The sequence below is a fragment of the Pholcus phalangioides genome, unplaced genomic scaffold (genome assembly GCF_987345545.1).
Source record: "Pholcus phalangioides strain wild (caught in Gottingen) unplaced genomic scaffold, Ppha-v1.0 ptg000011l_1, whole genome shotgun sequence".
Taxonomy (NCBI): Eukaryota; Metazoa; Arthropoda; class Arachnida; order Araneae; family Pholcidae; genus Pholcus; species Pholcus phalangioides.
Window position 1 is genome coordinate 49463849 of NW_028301604.1, and position 23521 is coordinate 49487369.

At 38.0% G+C, this 23521-nt stretch overlaps 1 protein-coding gene across 4 annotated transcripts in view; it reads left to right on the forward strand.

Moving 5' to 3' along the window:
* Nucleotides 1-23521, forward strand: part of Ask1 (apoptotic signal-regulating kinase 1) — a 606402-nt gene that overhangs the window by 392980 nt on the left and 189901 nt on the right. For 3 of the 4 annotated variants that reach the window (XM_089239611.1, XM_089239614.1, XM_089239613.1), the window contains 2 exons: nt 3943-4017; nt 11132-11232. In XM_089239611.1, coding sequence (XP_089095737.1) covers nt 3943-4017; nt 11132-11232 — 176 coding nt within the window. The remainder of the gene's footprint in view (nt 1-3942; nt 4018-11131; nt 11233-23521) is intronic. The other variant, XM_089239612.1, reaches the window with a different exon arrangement.

Genomic DNA, 23521 nt, shown 5'->3' on the forward strand with positions numbered 1-23521 from the left:
ATTGAGCCTCGGAAAAGTCATCTGCATCAGTTTTTGATAAATTTCAACATTTTTTTTCTCAAAAAGTTTTAGAGATATGCAAATAATATTTCACACAGTTAATAAGGATGGTAAATGCAACAAATAAAAAAAAAATCATTGAAATCTGAGACTATGGGTGTCATGGCTGGGTGATTTGACATGGAATGACCCGTAAGCAAAATAGGAAATTAGAAACATTAAAGAAATAATTTTGTGTGCATGTAAATATGTGTCTGATTATGTATAATGCATTTTTTTTAATAAACGTTTTTGATAAAAAAAATTTGTGGTTTTATTTTGGGACAAAAAAAATCAGTGTTGCATTTTCATAGATTATCAAAGGCTGCTTTAATTATTATTTATTTATTATTATTATTAATTTCATTTTTTAAAATTATTTTTTAAAGGAATATGAAAAAAAATCAATTACTTTTAAATGAAAATAGGCTATTTTTTAAATCTTTTTCGCGATTACAGTTGCACTTTGAGGAAAAATAAAATACAAAAGAAGAGAAAACAGTGTATAGGGAAATGCCCCTTTACCTTTGAAGCAAGAAACCTAGGCCACCAGAGCATGACTCATTCTTTGTGTTAGAGGGCTTTTTTCTTTAGGGGGTGTTGGCTTAGCCCCCCTGTAAATACACTATTGCTCGTCGCCATGTTTTAAGAGGCGGAAATGCGGTGGTTTAAAATTAATTTGTTCTATGAAACTCAACATCAAACAGTCAAGATTAAAACATCTCTCACAAGCGCACAGCGCCGTGATATCGAACTTAAAGCAGGATTATGTGTGTGTGTGTGCACAGAGGAAATCTTCCTCTATATATAGGCGGATCGCTCATGATCTATGACGTCATGGCAGATTGATATCAGCAGCATCTGATTTACATATCAGATCGCAACTCTGTGAATCTTCAATTTTTTCCGTTGGAAGTACCTAAAGTTTGATTTTTCACTGCCATGTGTTACATATATCATGACTTGAAATTCTTTTACAAACAGTAGGCATTCAGACTCACTGTGTAACGGCGCTGACTTGCAGCAGGTGGGAATGGGCCATTCCATCTTTAAGAGAGAGAAGTGCTATTTAATTAATATTTCATAACTTTAATTAACTTATCACCTGTAATCACAAGTCAGGTCATCTGAGGCTGTACTATCTACTCATGCTTATTCGCATCCCATTCGAATCATAAGCATAGATTCATAAGAATGACTGTAAGAATAATGCGAAAAATGCTACCAAGGAATTATTCTTCATCCCACTCACCTGATGTGAAGGAGGGAAAAATAAAAGAAATTGCTTTCCACTCCGGAAAAGACGATTTTCCCCTTTGGCCGATCAACTGCTGACCAACCAACATTAATGCATGTGCAGATGATTTGTTTGGTTTTTTCACATTCTTTAACGTTAAAAATGAAGGGTACTAGTGGGTTATTATGTAGATTATTTTTTTCCCCTTTTTTAATGGGGAAGATGGAAAACAGATGGAGTATGAAAAGAATTATTTTTATAATTATTATTATTACTATAAATAATTAATATTATTTTATATTTCAGTATATATATTATTCACAAGGATATTTCAGCATGACAATTAATTTATCAAAATATAAAATATCGCCATACTTCAGTTTGTAAGAAACTGCTGAATTCACATCAGAATAAAAAACATTTTCCCCATTGACTCTGAGTAGTTGCATGAACTTCAGTGATTATTATTTTGCTTCATTTATTTTTTTTATATATAATGTGATTTTAGGATAATATAATTATATGGAGCGTGGTAGCCCAGGTCCATAAGATGCTCACCTAAAGTACCAAAGGATGTTTAGAGATGTCGTGAGTTTGATACCCGGTTCATCCTTGTCAGAAAATTTTCCTGACACAGGGGTACAACAAAAACGGCGACAAGACTGCAGGAAAAACTAGCCAACCCCTTGACGAGTATAAAAAACAAGCCTGCCGTTCAGAATCGGCAATAAATGTATGTCCCGGTCTAATTAGTTATCGTGTGCAAAAAATGACCATGGTGTGACAAAAATGATCAATATCATTATATCATTGAGTAATGTATAGGGAAATCTCAATATAATGACACACCGCAAACCAAGAAAGAATATTGTTGCAGAGGGGTTATCATTATATCAAGGGGCAGCAGTTTAACTTGAAAAATATAGAAGAGGCATTTATCATTATATTGAGTATTGTTGTAGTGAGGTTTCACTGTGTACTACACTTGGTAATGAGTAAATGAGTCGAATTAATTGTAAAAGTCTGACAAAAATGCATCATTTTATTTCAAGGGGAAAAATTACTGAAGTCATTAATAAATTTTCAAGTCAAAGAAATAAATTCTTTACTAAACCACCACCATCCCAATAAGAAAATGCTATCACCAGATGCTGAAGGACATGCTCTTCCCAATCCATATCATTCCTCAGCATATTTAGAGAAAAACCTATGCTTATTTTTGGAGGATAATGCTGATAGTACCAAAATTTCCTTTTTATCCTTATACTGTCAAAATCAGCACGCAGACATGGATCAAATTCCTGATAAGCACGAGTAGATGGTATAGCCCTTGGAGTTAGCCAGATGTTGTCGATCGTAGTGCAACATGTCTATCCTTTGTGACCGGTAAACATATTTCTTGAGATGCTTAGCTGACATGTGGTGAAACATGATGTTAACACACTGTTGCTACATCACTGATCCAGAATGACGAAAGAAACCTGTTTTACATGCAAATTAGTTATACAGTCTGCCAGTGCCGTAATTAGCCATTCCTGTGCAAGAATGTGCATTTAGGCCCCTTCTGGGCACCCTTCCACCCGGGCATGGCACAGGGGCGCTCAAGGGAAGAGGGGCCTCAGAAAAATAAAAAGTAGTTGAATTTTTTGAGATTTGCCAGGCAGGGTCTCAGAAAAATCACTTGGCCCAGGGACCTATGATGCTCTTAAGACTCCCTGCTCTGGACTTGCCTGTTCATATTATGTTCACATGATACGTTTGTTCAATGCACCATCTTATTGCATCAGATTATTGCATCAGCTTAGAATGCATGCATATACTATTTATTGCCAATGCTCCAATTTTTTTAAACTTAAATGGGCAACTTTTTTCTTGTGATATCACTAATATTAGATCAGAGATACCCAACCTATATGTTTGTTACACCCTTGATAATTAAAAAAAGAAATGAAATTCTCATGGCTACACACCACCTGTTAAAATTCTTCCACCTTCAAGAAAATATCTGTTTCTTTGACATTAAAACAATGCCCCAAAAGTAACAAAAAAAGACCATGGTACCAACAAAAACAAGTGAAATCTCTTCAAAACATTTCATGTAAATAATATAGCTAAGTCTCAAGATTCTTTACCAGTAAAAAGTGTTGTGATTAGATCCCAGTCTAATGCTGTTATTAACAGTGGCACTTTTGTTTCACATACCACTCCAAGACTCCACACCTTCAGTTAAAGAACATTTTGCAACTTATGTGGAATTCTGCAACATGAGAAGGTAGACTATTGATTACATTTTAATATTCATTTTCATTATAAAAATTTAATCTAAAGATATATATGTGAGAGTACATGTATTTACAGCATGAACTTGATTTTACATAATATTTTAAGGTGTAATAACTTTCTAGTGCTGCGTAATTGCTGTATCACAATGTTCTTTAACCAAAGGTGGACTGATTTATGAATCAAAATGTCACAGCTAATAACAGCATTAGACCTGGCTCTACATCAGATATCTTAATTTTTTATGAGTAAAGGATCTTGAAACTTGTCTACAATTCTTACATGAAAGGTTTTTCATAGAATTTTGAGTATTTTGATGTTCTTATTTATTTATTCACAATTGAATTATAAAAAACTTATTATATACATATTTAATACATTTTCAGGCGGATATATGGTCTTTAGGCTGTACAGTGGTGGAAATGGCAAGTGGAAAGCCACCATTTGGAGAAGTTTGTAATGTTATGTGAATCTTCTATATATTTTTTGAATCCTTCTATATCTATAGACAGTTGCAAAAAATTCAAAAATTTGTTATTTATAAATGACAGACATGCTAATATATTAAAATTTACTACATTATTTGAGAGATGGTTTTGAAAGTTTGCAAATTATTCATTTCAACTTTAAAGCAAGTCAGTTGTATTTATATCGATTTCATCAGTGTTGTTCATTCATAATTGACTTTCAAAGAAAGTGAAAATTTTTCTTCCATATGGCCAGGATTAGATTAAAAAGCTTGAAGGCCCTAAGCACTTGAATTGTTTTTTGCCACACCCTCCTTAAAAGTATATATTACTCGATATTGAATCTGTAAAGGAAAAAAACATTAAATGAAATTTTATATTTCAGAAGTAACTAATCTAAGGCAGAATTATGTGATTTGAATATTTTTAAGCACGGACATTAAAAAAAAGGAGGAGGAGAGACTTCAACTTGTAAATCATTGATAATATCTGTTGGATCATTTTCTTTTATTTTTGGGACATCTTTGAAAGTTTTTGGAATTTTTCTTTCACATTTCCCAAAAATACAACCCTTAAATTTTTAGACTTTTTTCAAAATATTTTAAAAACAATTAAAGATATTTTCACCCATTGACTGCTTGTTAGGATTTCACAAAGGACTTCAAACGCAATCACTGAATCTTGGCATGGCTGATATTACATTATTTTTGGTGAATCATAATCATTAATACCTGTTCTTTCAGGTGCATGTTCGAGTTGCAATCTGTTAGCATTTCTTTTGCTTCTCTACGGTAGATCAAACTAAAGCATCTTCATACCTATATTTTAGGAGTTCTAGATTGAACCACAAAAGGGTGGCTCTAGACTGTGTAGCCTATGCAGAAGCAAAACAAAAAAAAAATTTTAATGTTTTTACACAATTTCTAACTATGAGTGTACTGGACTGAATGATTTGCAGAAAAACCTGTGATTTTTTTAAACATGATCCTCACGCACTCCCAAGAGATCCATAAGATCTGTCCAGGAAATTTGTTAACATTAGTAAACATAGAAGATCTGGGATTCGAACCCAGACGTGCATAATCAGACTAGCTCCCTAACCATTGGACAATAACTCCCTAACCACAGGCAACAATTTTTGATGCATTTCATCTGTCTAGGAACGCAGCAGCAAATTTTTGGGGTTATTTCACTGGTGCACCTTATCAGCCAGAGAGGTGCCAAAACTGTCTTGCATGAGTAACGATAATTAACTATAAGATAAAACCCCTGAAGTCATGCAATCGATCGGTTAATGAGTCAAAGACTTGAGCATTTAAGTTCACATCATTATTCTGTAGAACTTGGCTTACCCTTAAATTTGTCATTTTTGTAATTGGTTGGGAATGATAATTTGTTTTATTAATGTGTGGGTCTCACCCGGACACAACCTGAGGACCTCGTTACAAGTAGATCTGTTTACAATTTGTGAGAGTTAGTATGCAAATTGGTAGGCAGGAATTTTTAGCTGCTAGAGAGGGCCCCCCAGAAAAATCATTTGTCAAAGGGCCTCCACGATGTTATTAAAATAGCTCAAGCTAACTTTATAGAAATTGCATGAAATCTCATTCCAAAAACTCAGCATTAACGTGATCTCTAGTTTGCAATATTATCAGTTTTTCTGTATTTGCGCCATCCTTTTGATGAATATCTTCAACTATACAATCAATCAAAAATTTTAGGATTTTCTGGCCAATGCTTGATGCTGGATAAAAATTGTACATTAAAAAAAAACATTTTGGCAACTTTTTGTTGGACTCCTTTTGTCTTGATGTCCTAAGCACATGCTTATTTTGCTTAATGGTTAATCAGGCCCTGCATATAGCCCAGGAAAGTAATCATGGGTAAAATATGATCCTGAAGCCCAAGAATTTTTGCACTAATTAATATTGTGAAATTGTTTACATGAAAAAAAATTATTATTACATAAATAACTAATCATCTTTCAAGTCCAAGCATGTTGTGCAAAATGATGTTGATTTGCGTAAGTCAGCAATTTGGATATTTACTTATATCCTATAAATGATGAAAATCGCGAATGAGTTTCCGATCGTAACATTTGACATAAAATGGGATCCATCTTCAGAAGAAGAGAGCCAATAATTACCAATATGATCTCATGATATGCACTGAAATTTAATTTTCTGGTTGCATCAGGACAGGCTTGACATTTCTCCACAGCTTGCGCAGTGGATAAAATTATAGTATGTCTGATCGAGTCAGATACTGAGGTCAAAGGTCAAAATGAAAGTGAGCTTCTGCTTGTGTTTGCATTCACTACTAAGTCATTTTTTGATTGAATGTTCGGTTGTCATTGTTGTGGTATTATTGGTTGAGTGTCTGTATGATTGTCCGGAAGTCAAAAATGTTTGGTATTGCTGGAGTAATGAACATAATGTTCACTTGGATATCTATGAAGACCATATGTCACACATTCAACAAAAATGTCCAGTTTTTGGTAAATCTCCCATCGCCCGAACTGGGGGGGGGGGAATGAGCTATATTTGAATGATGATTGGTGTTTCTTTAGCAACATGAGTATAAAGGTGGAACAAAATTTTTTTTTTTTTCGAAATTGCCATTGTAATAGCATTTAAAATATGCCTTTATGTGAGGAAATGCCATTCCTAATTTTTTTCCCGAAAATTCAAACTTCTTGAGGTTCCTCATCGCCCCTAAAGTTTTACGCACGTGTGGAATTCTGTAACATGACACCGCAGAGGAGGCTTTCCTATTCCCTTGAACACGTGATTCGTTCAGTGACCTCGATGTTTTTCCCTTGTTTTCAGTATTCATCTGCAATCTTACCCTTTAACTGAGAGGGTGTATAGCAGTCAAAATGACGACCAGAAGCTTTTATTCTTGTGACATTTTAGGAAATCCCCTAAAAAGTTGGATTCTCGGGTCTTGCCCACCTATGGCAATGTTATGCTTTGTTATTTGCTGACTCAATGCAATATGAAAGCACAACAATCAAGAAAAGATCCAGCTATTGCAGACATTCTCAAAATTATTGTGCCAAAGATAGAAAATATTTGGAAAACTGCTTCAATTCCTACGGTTTCTCACCAATGGATATGCAAAATTTTCAAAGACTTTTACTGTAAATACAAGAATCTTCAGAAAAGTATGAAAACAAGGAAAGATTCTCAAACAGTCTTTCAGTGCGAAGCACGGAAATTGTTCAACATTGTGTAACATTACCTTGGGCCCCCGCGGAATAGTCCTAGATCTAATCAATTTGAAATCTTTCTTTACCTTTAATTCACCTCAGAGAACCAGTCCGCTATAGATTTTTGCTGATCAGAAGCCATTTTTTACATATCAGTATTGCCAGATTTCATGTCATAATTGTATTTTTATTCTGAATAGTTATGCAAATAGCACTTGCCTTTCATTATGTGTTAGTTTTCCACAGCAGAAGATTGCGCTTCCTGATTCGATGGTGAAGCAGGGGATGCTGGGAATGGCCCCTTTAAATAGCGGTGGTATGCTGGAAACGACGCAAATATACCAAATCACAAATGCACTGAACTGCTCTTACTAAGGTGTTTTGCCCTGTCAGACAGGTGATTGAGTAGCGGACTTGGGCACGGCTCCGCCTGGTTGCCGATCGCCTTTACCGACATCATGTTCTAATGGTGGTCGTCAGAATTCTTCATATGGCTGCTAAATTACTGATCGAATTGGAAGACATTGACTCAACTAACACGGAAGTTCATCAGAGTTGCCACTGAAAATTCATCTATATCCAACATTTCTGAGGAAAGTGATCTATATGAGCCAAAACACAGTTTGCCATTGAAGTTAGCATTTCCATCAACCAGTACCTGAAGCTGGTCCATCAATCAGTGCCGAAGCAAGTACTTCATTTGCTTTTGAAGTTGTAATACCATCCTCACAGAATGAGAACTGAATTACCAACGGCCGTATTCACCAACTCAGTATAAACTGCAATCGCAGGTGAAAGGATTGAAGATTGAAACGGATTGGTTAAATTGAGGATTTTAACCATTCCGTGTTAATTGCTAATCCTTTAACCTGTGATTGTAGTTTAAACTGTGTTGGTGAAATCAACAGCCGTAAATGTTGTTCTTGCTTCTGGATAGAACTGGTGTGTCTGATCGATCAGTTGCAATTATTGCGAATGCTGTGCTGGAAGATGTTGGGTTATTGACGAAAGAGAAGCCAAATATGACAATAGACTGGATGAAAATAAGGTGAAAGAGCATCACAGAGAATTCCTTTGCAAGATAAAATTCCTAGAACAAATGTGCGAGAAATATACACTCATGTCCATAAATTAAGGATAATTCAGAATCACACGGAAATCAAAATCTAAAGTAAAAATTTCACCTGTAGAATTATCACACACATCTGCAAGAATGATATGAAAATTTCAGGAAGCCACCAGATGATGCCGATAGTACGTCACAATGACGAGAGTATAAGAGGGGGGTATATAAGGAATGGTGGCAAAGAAGTAAAATTGTTCACAAGAGTTCTGTAAGGCGCTCAGTGCCATAAGCGAATAGTTATGACACCGAGGACGCATGTGGATGATTTTTTACGTAGTAGAATTATCGGCCGCCTGGAATGTGGGCGTACTCAAATGGAAGTATCCGAGGAACTTGGAATTGCCCAAAGTGTCATCTCTAGGCTTTGGCAACGATTCCAAGATAACGGAAATGTCAGTAGACGTTACAGTACAGGTCGCCCCTGAGTTACAACGCCGAATGAAGACCGGTATTTGGCAGTAACTGCCAAAAGAAGCAGACGGAGCACAACATCCGACCTGTCTCGTCAGCTATCTGCAGCCACGGGTACCACAGTTTCAAGGCAAACCGTCTACAGACGTTTGGGAGATATTGGTCTATATGCTCGCAGGCCTGTCAGATGTGTTCTGCTTACGGCAACTCACTGTTGGCAGTGATCAGCCTGGAGTAGAGAACATGCAATGTGGACATCGTCACAGTGGGCTTGTGTGGTGTTTTCCAACGAGTCCAGGTTTAGCTGCTTGCAGTCTGATTCACATCGGACTTTCATATGGAGAACGCCAGGTACCCGTTACCACCAAGACAACATCATTGAACGACACCATTACAGTGGTGCAGCATTGCTCGTTTGTGGTGGAATTATACTGGGTTCCAGAACAGATCTGCATGTTCAAACCGGAACCATGAAAGCCCAAATTTATCGGGACATCATTCTGGAACAACATGTACATTTGTTTAGGGGTGCCATGGGCGCAGAATTTGTGTTTATGGATAACAACGCCCGTCCTCACCCATCAAACATTGTAAATGAATGCCTTGAATCTGAGGATATAACCCGTATGGAATGGCCAGCATTCTCACCTGACTTGAATCCGATAGAGCATGCTTGGCCGACGAGTTGTCAACCACCTCCTACATGTGTACCGGAACTTCGGAAAGCATTGCTTGCTGAGTGGAGTGATCTTCCCCAAGATCAGATCGATAATTTGATACTCAGCATGCCTAGGCATTGTACGGACTGTATTTCACTGCATGGGAGACATACAATGTATTAACCATCATACCAACCATGTAATAGTAAGTTTTTGTAAAGGAGATATTTTTTACAATTGCTCCAGGGAGCAAAAATCGTAGTTTTTATGAATGGTATCACACATACACAATTGTTTTTGTTCTTTATCTTTTGTTTAATAAATGGGCTTTATGAATAAGCAACGTTTGTTTTGTTTCTGAACCTTTATTTGCCGGAGCTGGCATTATCCTTAATTTATGGACATGAGTGTATTTTGATGGTCAAAAAGACAAAACCTTAGCATTATGGTAAAGGCTACGGGTATAACATAGGATCCTATGGGTTAGATTGTGTTGGGGGCAATGAGAGAAAAAATTTCTGAAGAAGGGAGTGATGGGACAAAAAAGGTTGGGAAACACTAATCTAGATAGATGTTCCATCAGTCCACACGGGCTTCAAGGTGATATCGGAAAAAGTTTGGAAAATTGTGGAAGATTACCTATATATATATTGTGAAATTCAAACTAATCTCTAATAACCTTCCGATAATGGAAGTGACAACAGTGATTTAAATGCAGATCAAAGATATCTTGTGGAAATAGTATGGACAAAAAACTGGGAATCAAGAGAACTCTAAAAATTAGAAATGTAGGATTATCAGAAGTAGAAATCCGTACATACCATGTTCCGAAAATAAACTTTTCTGCTAAGCACTATTCGGAACTAATTGCATGGGATCAAGTGCGAGTGACTGAACCACCTTTTATAAAAAATTAGGCACTGGATCCACAAAAATTATCTGAACCTGCTTTTCCATCTATACCGAATTTTACTTGTCACACACCACCAGTTGAACGGTGCGTACGACTCGTAACTGAAGCATCTCTTGCTGTATCAACAACTGAGAGTCATGAAGGCTTCATTCAAGCCAGAATAAAATCAAGGAGTACTCTTCCATCATTTGAAAAAAGTTGACTATTTTGCAAAAAAGTGAAATGTAATAACAGTGTGATAACAGAGGAAGCAATGGAGGCATTCTCCCCGACACCTATATCGTTAAACTATGTTTTTTTTTTGTTTTTATAATTTATAACATGGTTATAGTTTTGTCCCCACCCCCCATAAAGGGTTTATATATATATATATATATATATAATGTTTAAAAAGATTTTTTTAGTGTGCACTTAGAAAAGTCTTTTTGCTCAACCTTTAGGGTCCATAAGGAACCTCAAGATATTAAAATATTTTTCTAGATTTTGGTATAACGTCTTAAAACCTTGAAAGGCATCTTTTGAATACTAAGGCAAAATCAATTTCCAAAACAAGTGAAAAAACATCCTTTTTCGTTCCACCCTAATGAGCATATATGTTCTGGCATCCCTGATGATTGTGCTTTTGACTAGTATTGTTATTTCTAATTTTTTGAAGATGGTCTTTGGAAATGTATCTAGGTCATGACTTTGGAATAGATTTGTCATTCACCAACTCATTTTTGTAAGCAGTAATATTTTTATATTTAGCTTGGTTAATTTATGTATAATGTAACTTTTTTTTTATTTAGCTTGGTTCACCCCATGCTGCTATGTTCAAAGTCGGCTATTATAAAATGCATCCAGAGATTCCAGAAAATATGTCTGATGTTGCTAGAAGTTTTATTTTAAGGTAGTGATTAAAGCTTAGTTTAAAACCTCTGGAAAAATTGTGAGTAATAATGAAAAGAATGAAAGAAGAAGAAAGAATTTTTTTCATTTTGGACCAGTTAATGATCCAAATGCAACTGAATAAAAGAAATAAAATAAAAAATGAAGCTTAGAAAACAGAACAAGCAAAAATTGGGAAAGAAAATAAGAATAAATAAAAAAATAAAATTAAAATTAAAGTTTCATGTGTTTGGTGCCACTTTTAAATGTAAAAAGAAATGCTCTCTCAAAAATACATATAACTATATGCATGTTTCAAGAAATAAAATAAAAATAATTGCTCAAGGTTTCAGATTGACAGGAAATAATAGGTGCTTTGTTCATGTATAAATTGTGTTTTTGCATATGTCCAAATATTATTGCATTATTTCCACAGTTAAAATTGGTAGAGCAGCACCTTGTTTATTCTTTGGATAAAAAAAAAAAATCACCCGTGAAAGAGCGCAAGGAAATCAAATTTTCATTTTAAATTATTATAGCAGAGACCTATTCCACTTATTATAATATTTTTCATTGATGTTTCTTTTTTACACTTTTGTCGAGCCTATTATATATATTTCATTGTTTTCATTCAATATCTGGGTGGCCCCTTACTGGTACATGGACTGTAAATATTATTTTATTTATATAATTCTTAACAGTCAAAATTTGATCTAGTAACAATAACAGATCAGTTTGAATTATAATAAAAAAATTATTATACAAATAATTACTTCAAATATTAAAAATAACTGATTAAATATTTTGAACTGGCTCACTATTGTTACATGTCCCTTTTGTAACAGTAAAGTTCTATTTTTTACGTTCAGAGCACATAAGCATTTTGTATAGTAATATTAATAAACTGAATTCTGAACTTAACTAGAACTTATGCATCAGAGTTTTTCAACTAGTGTGCTATGTGAGAATTGTAGTGGCGCCATAAAAATTTTTTAAGGAAATTCTCAGATTAATTTTTAAAAGAAGTCTCAAAAGCTGCAGATATTGATTATACAGCATCTGAGTACTTAAGTGCGAGGAATTTAATTTTTTTTCAAATTATAGATGTATGTGTAAGAGGAAACTGAGCAATTTTTTGAGAGAAAACAGTAGTTAAAATATTGGCCATGGTACATTTCTGTTATCACTTAATGCAAAAATCTTCAAGAATTGCACAAAAAAGGCATATAGAAATACTTCTGTTCTCGTTATCATACGTTATATTTGTGGAAAGCAATCTTCATCGCCCCACATCCTGGAGCAGGGCTCCCGGTCAGACTTTTCACTGGCCCCTTCTGTAGTTAATTTAAAGCGTAAAAAAGCAAAAAATGATGAGAACTGTCCCGGGGCCCCAGGGATAGAGCCCAGTCAACCCCTCCTTTGTGGGGGCCATGGCAATCTTTTCTGCATTTCATTTGATACTATGGAATACAGAAATCTGTTACAAATAATAAATCTTATACAAGAAGATATTTAAACCCTATCCCTGCCCAAAATTCAATCTAGCAAAAAGCAGAAATTGTAAACTGTCTGCATTGTAAACTATTAACTTACTCGTATTCAACGTTAAATTAAATTAACAGAAGAATGACTGAGTTTTTGAATTTTATTTTTGTGACCGATTATAGTAAATAGTTATTTAAAACAAATTTTGTGACACAATCGATAACGAAAAATTATTTTTCTATTTTATTTGAATTCAAGTGTGTCGCAGGATGAAGAAAGGGCTGACTTCTCGAAATAAAACTGTGTCGGCATGTTTTATATTGTAATAATGCAAATCATAGATAACGTAATCGTAAACGTCAAACTACGTTGACAAATGTATGACATTTTTACGTCGATGTCGGGTCAGATATAGTTCAACGTCGGATTCGCTACGTCGAACTACACAGACAAATATATGCCATTTTTAAGTAGAACGACATTGGTAAATGACGTCGAACGGTATCGAAATCTCTACGTCGTTCTATATCAATGTGCTACTGGGGCATGTTCCATAAAAAAGGAGAAAGGATTCCTCCTTGCTGACAACCTCTTCTGATAGCTCTTTCAGCTTGGGCATCAAGAACTCGAGCAGTGATTGTACGGTTCCAGAAAATGTGACTGATCCATCTAGTTAAAATCGATTAGTGCCTTACATACAGAGTCAAAAGTAACGTTGTCAAAGGCTCGCGCAATGTAAAGAAAAATACCAACAGCAAATTGTCCATTGATAATTGTGTTTTCAATTCTCCAAATCAATTGATGAAGAGCAGAGTCAGTGGAAAACCTGGTATTAAAACCATGCTGGTTCACATTAATCTTACCCGTTAAGAGAGGGATATCTTGAAGATGCCAAAGTATCAGTTTTTCCAGTAACTTTTACTGAAAAGAAGATAATGTAATCATTCTGAAGGATGATGATTTATAATAGGTGTCTTTTCCTAGTTTTGGTAGGAAGACACCTCTGGAGCTCTTCCATACTTTGGGTACATATCTCAAAGCTAGGCTGGCTTTGAAGAGGCGAATCAGCTTGATACATATAACTTCCCATCCTTTTTGTAAAAAGATATATGGGGTGATTATAAAAAAACTATCCCGACATATGGGCCCCTAACTATCATACCATTCACAGAAACTGAATGAAATTTTGGCATAAGGTATTTTGAGATATGCGCTCAAGAATGATATGGAAAACAACAGTGTCACTCTAACAGTTACGGTTACAGTGAGAAAATTTCGAAAATATCAAATGGCAACACCAAGTTTTTTGTATTGGAATGTGATCTCCATTGTGAAAAACCCTAAATAGCGTTCGAACGGCAACTGTGGCATGAAAATCACCGGCGGTAGATAGGCTAAAAGTGAGGACAACCAATAAGGACAGAGAAGCAGCATAAAATAAAGCATTTTATTGTGTTTCACAAATTTTCCACATGACCTCCTTCACACACGATGACACTTTGCATGCGGCAGATGGTGGATAGCACTGCAGCACGTACCATGGCAATAGGAATCTCTTGAATCGCAGTTCTGATGGCATCTTTCAAATCAGATACAGTTTGCGGACGAAACTGATAGACTTTGGATTTTAGATATCCCCACAGCCAGAAATCCATTGGTGTGAGATCAGGAGACCTTGGTGGCCACGGAAACGGGAAATGACGGGAGATAACTCTGTCACCAAACTGTTGACTTAAGACACGTTTGACTGAAGACCCTACATGTGGAGGAGCGCCATCTTGCATCTACACAACTTCAGATAGAGCATTTTGCCGTTGCAATGCGGGAATCGCGTAACGAGTTAACATGTCCAGATAGCGAGCACTCGTTACTGTACATGTTTGCAGATCACCGGCAGTAACCTCTTCAAAAAAGTAAGGGCCGAGGATGAACGTACTCGTTATACCACACTACACAGTCACTTTTTCCTCGTGTAATGGATGTGCAAGCACATCATGTGGATTATTGTCTGCCCAGTGCACACAATTTTTTGAATTCACGTTACCAGTTAACGAGAAATGCGCCTCATCTGTCCACAGAATGCGTAAAGGCCAGCTGCTATCTTCATCGTACCGGATAAGGAATTGATTCGCAAAATCCAGCCGTAATTGATAGTCTCTCGCTTCCAACATCTGGACACGCTGGAATCGATACGGAAACATGTTTAGAACAGTGCGCAGAATCTTGCGGACAGTTGAATTCGGCAGATTCAGAACACGTGAAACACCGCGTGCATTTGCGGCACGAACTGTGCTTATCGTCTGATGAACTTCTGCAACAGCTTCCACGGGAACGGAAGGTCGTCCAGACCGAGGTCGATCGTATGTGCAACCAGTTTCTTCAAATGTATGAATCAAGTCCCGTACAGCTTTGACAGTGCACGGGCCTCGCCGTAATCCATGGTTTCTGCGGTAAACACGCAATGTCTCTGCGGCATTTTGTCCATTCTGGTAATAAATCTTTACGATTTCCCCACGTTCTTTCCCTGAAAGTGGCATCTTGTTCGGAATGGCAGAAAGCAACATATGTGGCTCGCATTTCGCAGTGCCTTTTCTTTCACCTAGCGTGATGACGTCAGTCATGACTGTGTCTTACGTAGAACCCGAAATTTGCATTTCTTGGTTTCTTCTTCTCGTTTTGTGGAGGACTAATCAGGCTGGGATCTCAGCCGAAGAAACGGTGTGACGAATGAAACAAACATTAATGCTCTGGTGCACGGCAAAGTCCTTTTTACTTTTTCCTTGCCTAGCTCTGGGGATTTTCATGCTACAGGTGCCATTCCAACGCTATTTAGTGTTTTTCAGTATGAGGATCGCATTCCAATACAACAAACTTGGTGTTGCCATTTGATATTTTCGAAATTTTCTCACTGTAACCGTAACTGTTTGAGTGACACTGTTGTTTTCCATATCATTCTTGAGCGCATACCTCAAAATACCTTATGCCAAAATTTCATTCAGTTTCTGTGAATGGTATGATAGTTAGGGGCCCATATGTTGGGATAGTTTTTTTATAATCACCCTGTATATATTAAACAGATGAAATATAGGATATATTTCATCTGTTCCTGGTGACTTGAAGGAAGAAAATCCCCTCAAGGCTTCGGTGCATTTGTCATATTCAACTATTATGTTGGCTATTGAGGTGTCTACTGGTTCCAAGATGGGCCTAGTCTGTACACCATAGTCTGGTTCCGTTGGTCCGCAGCCTAGGTGATAGTCCAGAAGACATTCCAGCGTCTCCATTGAACTGGCAGTATACCATCTGGTTGTTCTATAACATTAATTTTATCAAAGGAATTGTTTTTGATCAATTTGATAACCTTGGCACTTTCTGACAGTGAGCTCATCTCTGTGCAAAAATTCTTCCAAGAATTATTTTTCACTTTTCTGATTTCTTTCTTGAACTTTCTTTGAATTTCCTTAAAGTAAGTCCAATTTTATTCAAGTTTAGTCTTAACAGCCTTCCTGTGTGCCTTCCTCATTTCTTTACAGAGGATTTCGAGATCTTTAGTCCAGCAATTTTTTGAGTAGACTTTAGATTTGTCAGGCTTGCGTGGACAAGCCTGATTTGCAGAGTTTCTGATCACCTCAGTCAGAATGGTGGTCCAAGTCGTCTACTTTTAAGATCTTATCACCAGGGTTGGCGAGAGTGTTGACCTGGCTTTCCAGGTTTCTTTTACAAAGATCCCAGTTTGTGTTCTTAAATTCCGAAAAAATGTGGGAGTAAATGTTGCTTCGTAGTAGAAGTTTATGAACCTGTGATCAGATAAGGAGGGTTCATCGCTGACCCTCCATCTCTTGAGACCAGGGTCAGATCAATAACGTCTTCCCGATTACGTGTGTGGAAGGTTGGTGTTTGCCCTTGGTTAGCCCAAACCAGATTTGTTTTCATGAGGAGCTCTAATAATGTTTCCCCTCTCTTGTTTATGCCAGAGCTGCCCCACGCTATGTGATGAGCGTTGGCATCATATCATAGGCAGGGATAGACTTGGAAATCTGGGGGGGGGGCACAGTGATGATGATGTCAATTCATATATACATTCAGACCTGCCAACTCTCCCGATTTAAGCGGGAGGCTCCGGATTTTTCATCCTTCCTCCCGCTCTCCGGATTTGTTAAAATTTCTCCGGATTTTGGCAGAAAATTAGATTTTACGCGAGCTTTCACGTTGTCGTGGCGTCAATAATTACTATCGTCGTTAGGGAAAACATCCATAAAGGACAGCCGTAGTCATTTCCATTGAGCAGCCGTAGGAAAAAGTCTCTGTGACTGCATTTAAGCAACTGGCAAAGACGTGACTTTGTTTCCGTAGCATTTATCGGCAATCATTTATCAGGGGGAAGCCCTTGGTTGCCGAAATTCCTGTATAATCGTTGTTGTATTCTATTAACAGCCGCGCGGTAAACACGTTTTTTCATCCGCAGCTTTGTAATTTGAATTTTTTTAAATCGTTTCTTCTGATTAAACATCTTCAGAAAGAAAATATAAAACTTTAAGCTATATACAGCTAACTATAAAGCCTTTAAGAATTCATATACCCAAGATTATCAATCAATGATTGATAATCTTGATAGCATATAATAATGATAGCATCCACGAAAGAAAACACATACTTTATAAACAGTATGTAGATGTGATTTCTCTATTCGGCATGGAAAGACTGGCATGGAATTATATTCTTCTCAGGGGCAATGCAGAACCTGCCTTGAAGGGGGGGGGGAAATGTAACTTTTTCTTAATTTATTAGAAATTTTTTTTTTTCGAAATTTTTTTTTATGAACTTTTTTTTTGATCGAGTCTATGAGTGTCGGGGGAAGGGGGGGGGTACCCCCCTCGGGAGCATCTCCGGATTTCTGGATTTCAAAAGTTGGCACGTCTGTACATTTATACATTAGATCAGTCGACTCCACCTTTGACGCTGGGTGGGGCATTGTCCCCCACTTGTGCAGGATACAAACGATTGGTGGACAAATACTGATGATCTAATATCATACATCAGGCGATGTTGGAAATAAGGTTAAGCAATGTGGCAATGCCCCCCCCCCCTCCCATATCTCCGCCCATGCATCACATCCGAATATCATGCTTATATTGTGATGTTTGCAGTATTCCACCAGTTCACAGAACACTTGCGTAATTTTGAGATCATAGGTCATATACACTGAACAGATCATGATAGGGCTATTCTTGTTTAGTCCATTACCCTTTATCAGAACTGCAACAACATCTTCTGATGTGAATTGTGGCAGTGCCCAGGCATGGATACTTTTGGCAAGGTATACACATGCTTTTGGATGAAACCCTGTTCCTTTCTTAACAAAGAGTTGGGTAGTTGGCCCATAATCATCCTGTTTCTGACCGTGGTTCTTGAATCAGAGCTACAAAATTATTATGGTTGCGAAAGGAAGCTGCAAGATTTTAGGATGCAGCTTTGCTATGTTGTAAATTTATCTTCTTAAATAGCATTGGCAAGGTATATTACAAAATGTATTTACCCGTGGGTAAAAGAGTACCACTCGGTGTGTAGGTTTAACCAAGGAGGTTGCAAGATGTCCTAAGATAGACCAGAGTCGGACCCGGTGTTATACTACAGGTCCAACACCACTTTCATCTTTGGGTCGTCGTCCTTATCTAAGGGTTTGGAGGCAGACCCCCGCTCCATCAACGGTCGCTGACCGTTCTTCTATCTGAGGAGTCGTTGGCTTTTCAGGTTGCTGAGTAGAGATTGTTGGCCTGTGCTGTCAAGATGGCTCCCTGAATGTGACAGCACTCAAGTCACAATGCACGGTAAAATATCTGGTGGCAAGCCACTCCACTATTGCTTGCTCCACCCCGATCACCAGGGTATTACCTCCGTTTCCCGGGATTACAGCCCGCAGGTAAAGTTGGCCAGGGACCAGATCTTCATTGCATTTACTGAGAAGTTATGATTCCTGTCTCCAGGAATTCCCAGACAAAGAATTTTTTCATTGGTGGTCTATCACCAGGTCCTAGGGCAAGGTACCCGGTGTGACCATCAACGTTTGGTGGAGGTGATAAACTATTGATCACAGTTTTCAACCACTCCAGGGTGGTCTAGTCTCTGCATATAATGCGAAGACCTTCCTCCCCAAAGATGGTTCTGTCAACGTGAAGGTAAATACCCCCCCCCCCAGTGTCCTCCAGCATCTGGTCCTGCACTGAGTTGTTAATGTGGGACACATCAGCTGGAGTTCCTTTTCCTTTCTGGATCCTTAGCCTGGACCCTGAGGGTGATGCCTTTCTTGGTAGCCTTGCTGTAGGAAGAGTCCTTGCGAGGCTTCTTGAAATTTGATTCTGGCGTGTCGCCAGCGACCCTTCCACGCTTGCGAGGAATGGCCCCTTTGTCTGTTAGGCCTCGACAGTGCCCGATGGAATTCCTGAGGGTCCGGGCGTGGCGGCCTTCTCCTCATTCCTCGCACCATCCTCTGCCAAGGTCACATTTGCCAGAGCTTTCTCCAGGTTACACCTTTCTCTTTGGCGTTTCTTTTTGATTTTCTTCTTCTCGCTGGCCGAGAGAAGTTGATTTCCCTCTGCAGCAGGGTTCCTGGCTTCCGCTTGTGCTTCCACGGGTGTTTCCACATGTGCTTCCGCTCTCTCTTCCACCTCTCTTCCTGGTGCTGGGGTTAGATTTGTTGGGGATTGACATCCTGTGTTTTTTCTCTTTTTTCTTTGTTGTCCAAATTCATGGTCTGTTTGTAGAAAGAATGTGTGACCAGCGTCCCTGGATTTCCTCCGAGGGAGATTTCCTAGAGCTAACCCCAGATTCCTTCATGCAGCAGTAGCCTCGAGAGAGCCCCCCCCCCGCATCTTCGAGCATTACCCCACCAAGGTGCCACGTGGAAATACAGGATAAGCAGGATTATACACCAGTTGATAAGGCAGCCTCCCTGTTGGCTAGACAGGGTTTGGGCCCCTGTACTACCTGGTTGTCCAGGAAACACTAAACACAGTTTTTCACCTTTACCCTCTACTGCAGACATCCTCTGAGACCCCATTCCATTCCCCTGCAGTTCTGATTGCACAAGGGAAGAAGCTACCACTTTCTTCGTTCGAGTCTCGCTGCCTTAGCATACAAGATCCCGGGGGGCTCTGACCTGGAGGTGAAGATAAGTGGCTTTGACTGAGCAGGGCCCACTGGACTTCGTCGAAATTACCCGCACCAGTTGAGGACTGGGTTTAGAGCCAATATCAACTCCATCAGGGTTTTCGACTCAACATTGTCGAGAAATCCCTGCTAGCCTTCCACCCCCCGCCATCAAGCTGACAATTGGCTATTGGCATTTGAGCTGCAGAACTAACCAAAAAAAGGAATTCTGCTCGCCCAATTATGCATAGGACACAATTGCCTTACCCAATCATATCTTTTACTACAAGAGAGTCAAGTGGAGCAGTGGCGAATCCAGGCAGGGGCGATGGGGGCGATTGCCTCCCAAGTGCCTTCAAACAATAAATGATGGGGCAATCGCTCCTCCCAAGAGCCTTCAAGCAATCAAAATTCCAGTTTACCTCACTTTTTTTTTTATTAATCCTTGATTTTTTTAAAATTAATTTCTTTTTTGTTCTTAAATATCCTTTTGCTAAAATTTGTGCATGCACTTGAAGAAGTTTTACCTTGAGCTTTCTTGTTCTTCTGCTGGTAAGGTGGAAAGAATAAAGAAGGCATGGCGAGAGGCATGGGTGGAGATATGGGGGGCAATGCCCCCCCCACCCATCGTCAAAGGTGGAGTGTGCTGATCAAATGTATATATAAATTGACATCATCATCGTACCAACCCTGGACTTTCAAGTCTATCTCTGCCTGTGGCCACAGGAGGATCAATTCAGTTATATTACCGCCAAAGATAGCCTACGTTCTGTAGGGATTCCATGTGATTCGACCATCACATTGTCTTTCCGGTGCAACTCACCCATACATATCTGCAGCGCCTCTGGGCACAACCCCAGTAGCACATCGATATAAGCGACGACCGTTTGACGTCATTTACCGATGTCGTCCTACGTGAAAATGGCATACATTTATCGACGCAGTTCGACGTAGCGAATCCGACACCGTTCGACATCGTTTACCCATACAGTTCGACATAAAAATGGCATATATTTGTCTGTATAGTTTGACGTAGCGAATCTGACATCGAACTATATCTGACACGATACCGTTTGATGTAAAAATGTCATATATTTGTCGACGTAGTTTGACATTTACGATTACGTTATATGATTTATGTTCAGGGGCCTAGCCAGAAATTTTTTTGTGGGAGGACCAAAGTGATAGAACAATAGATTTGGCCATCTTTTTTCACCATTTTCTCACATTTCGGGGGGGACCAGACCCCCCTAAGTCCCTCCTGCTATGCCCTTGTTTACGTTATTACAATATAAAACATCTCGATACAGTTCTATTTCGATAAGTCGACCCTTTCTTCATCCTGCGGTACACTTCAATTCAAATAAAATAGAAAAATAATTTTTTTTTGATTTAGTCACAAAATTGTTTTAAAAACTGTTTACTATAATTGGTCACAAACAATAAATTAAAATTCAAAACTCAACCATTCTGTTGTTAATTTAATTTAACGTTAAATCCGAGTAAGTTAATACAGTTTACAATGTCTGCTGTTGATAGGTTGAATTTTGGGCAGGGATAGGGTTTAAATATCTTCTTGTAAGATTTATTATTTGTAATAAATTTCTGTATTCCATAGTATCAAATGAAATACAGAAAAGATTGCTTTCCACAAATATAATAACGTATGATAACAAGAACAGATGTATTTTTATGCCTTTTTTTGTGCAATTCTTGAAAACTCTTCCATTACGTGATAACAGAAATGAACCATGGCCATGGCCCCCACATGCCAGTGCCGGGCCCACAGACCAGGATTTTTCGCGGGCCCCCTACCCCTCCCCCCCCAAAAAAAATTTTGTACACCTCCCTTGAGAAAAGATTATGGTGTATTTTTCAGTAAAAAAAAAAAAAAAACCCTTTTGGGAAGATAAAAATGTTGAATGCCCTTCCCCCCCCCCCACATGAGAAAATCCTGCATACGATACAGCATTTGTATATGCAGCAAAACATCGCTACAGTGATAATTGATAATATAAATACATGTACAATGATATTTTTTTCAAATCTTGTTTGGAATTGCTGGCTTAATGTTAAACTCTCAGTATACAACGGCATCATCTACTATGATAAATGCCTCTATAACCCGATATTTTTAGGAGAATTTTGAAATCGCTACAACAATATTTTTTATATTTTGTTCAAAATCGTTTTGAATTTAATTTTAACTTCGCCACTTGTTCTCGTTCTTTTGAAGACGTCTGATGACATCAATATTTTGCACTAAATGATCACTGAAAGCTAACGTTATTTGTATTGCTGCACTATGTGTACGACACACAAAAGCACTATGCGGTAAGCTTCTGTACAGGAACAATACACATCTAAGTGAATTTTATAAATAAACTAATCAATTCCATTTTTTTGTAATGAATAAATACATAAAAGTTTTTTTTTCCGATAATATTAACAATGCCGATATAGAAAAAATGACAATAGCATAAATTTGATCACACGTGAGGATAATGTTACCTCTTTAATCCCTCTACCACAATATTTTTTTTTTTTTTTGTCCGTAGAATATTGTTATATCGAGGTTTCACTGTATATTTAAACTAAATAATAAAATATAGTTGTGTGTGTGTGATAAATATTATCACATTTCGAGATATGATTATGTGATTTGTATATAATTTTACGCAATACAATAGAGCTCCCCAGGGGCCAGTTAAAAGAATGAATTGGTTAGGCGATATGGTTTTTTCCATAGAAACTTGTGATTGCCATAGGCGCATTGTCTATAATCTCGGCTCTGGGGGGGGGGGTTAGAACCCTAAACCCCCTTTGCATACGCCAATGGTGATCGTGATCCATAGTCGGCAGGGCCGCAACTGGGGGGGGGGACAAGCAGGTATCTTGCCCAGGACCAGAAGAGTGCGCAAAATTCACCTTTTATAGCTGCCTCTTCAAAATACCGGGGGGGGGGGGGAGGGGAATGTCAAAATATGTGCTTACCTCAGCTGATCAAGCATTTAGTTGCGACCCTGATGGCTAGTGTTCAATGTCAAAGTCTCTCGATTAACGATAATACCTCTATTATGGTATTTTTCTTCGTCCGCAGAATATCGTTATATCGAGATTTCACTGTAGTTTTATCATGCATAATACTAGTTACAACACCCGGCGCTGTCTGTGTTTTCTTCATTTATTGGGAGGATTGGAAAAGTGACAAACCATTACAAAGGAATAAATATATAATACTGGCAGGATTAAAGAAATGACAAGCCATTGTAAAGGCACGTGTAAAACGCATTACTAGGGAACCACGGTAACAAAAGTAAACATTCCAAAAGTGATTGTTCAGACCCAGAAACCATTGTTGCCCGACGGTTTTTCGTCCATTTTGAGCGTCTGTCCTTCTCTGACGAACTTTTAAAGCAGCCTATCATTCAATCCGGTCCCTGTTTGGTATATATCCAAATTTTGGTGACGATCGATCTAAAATTGTGGATTTGTATAGACAAAATACACACAGACAGAAAATCAATTATATATAGATATATATGCACAGTATAAAATTTTTTCTCTCAGATAAGATATCCACCGCATCTCTATAGTTTCGTTGTTCACCAAGCAAGCAAGTATACTACACCAAATGAAACTACTGTAGAATCTTTACACATGACGAACCAGTTTGTAAC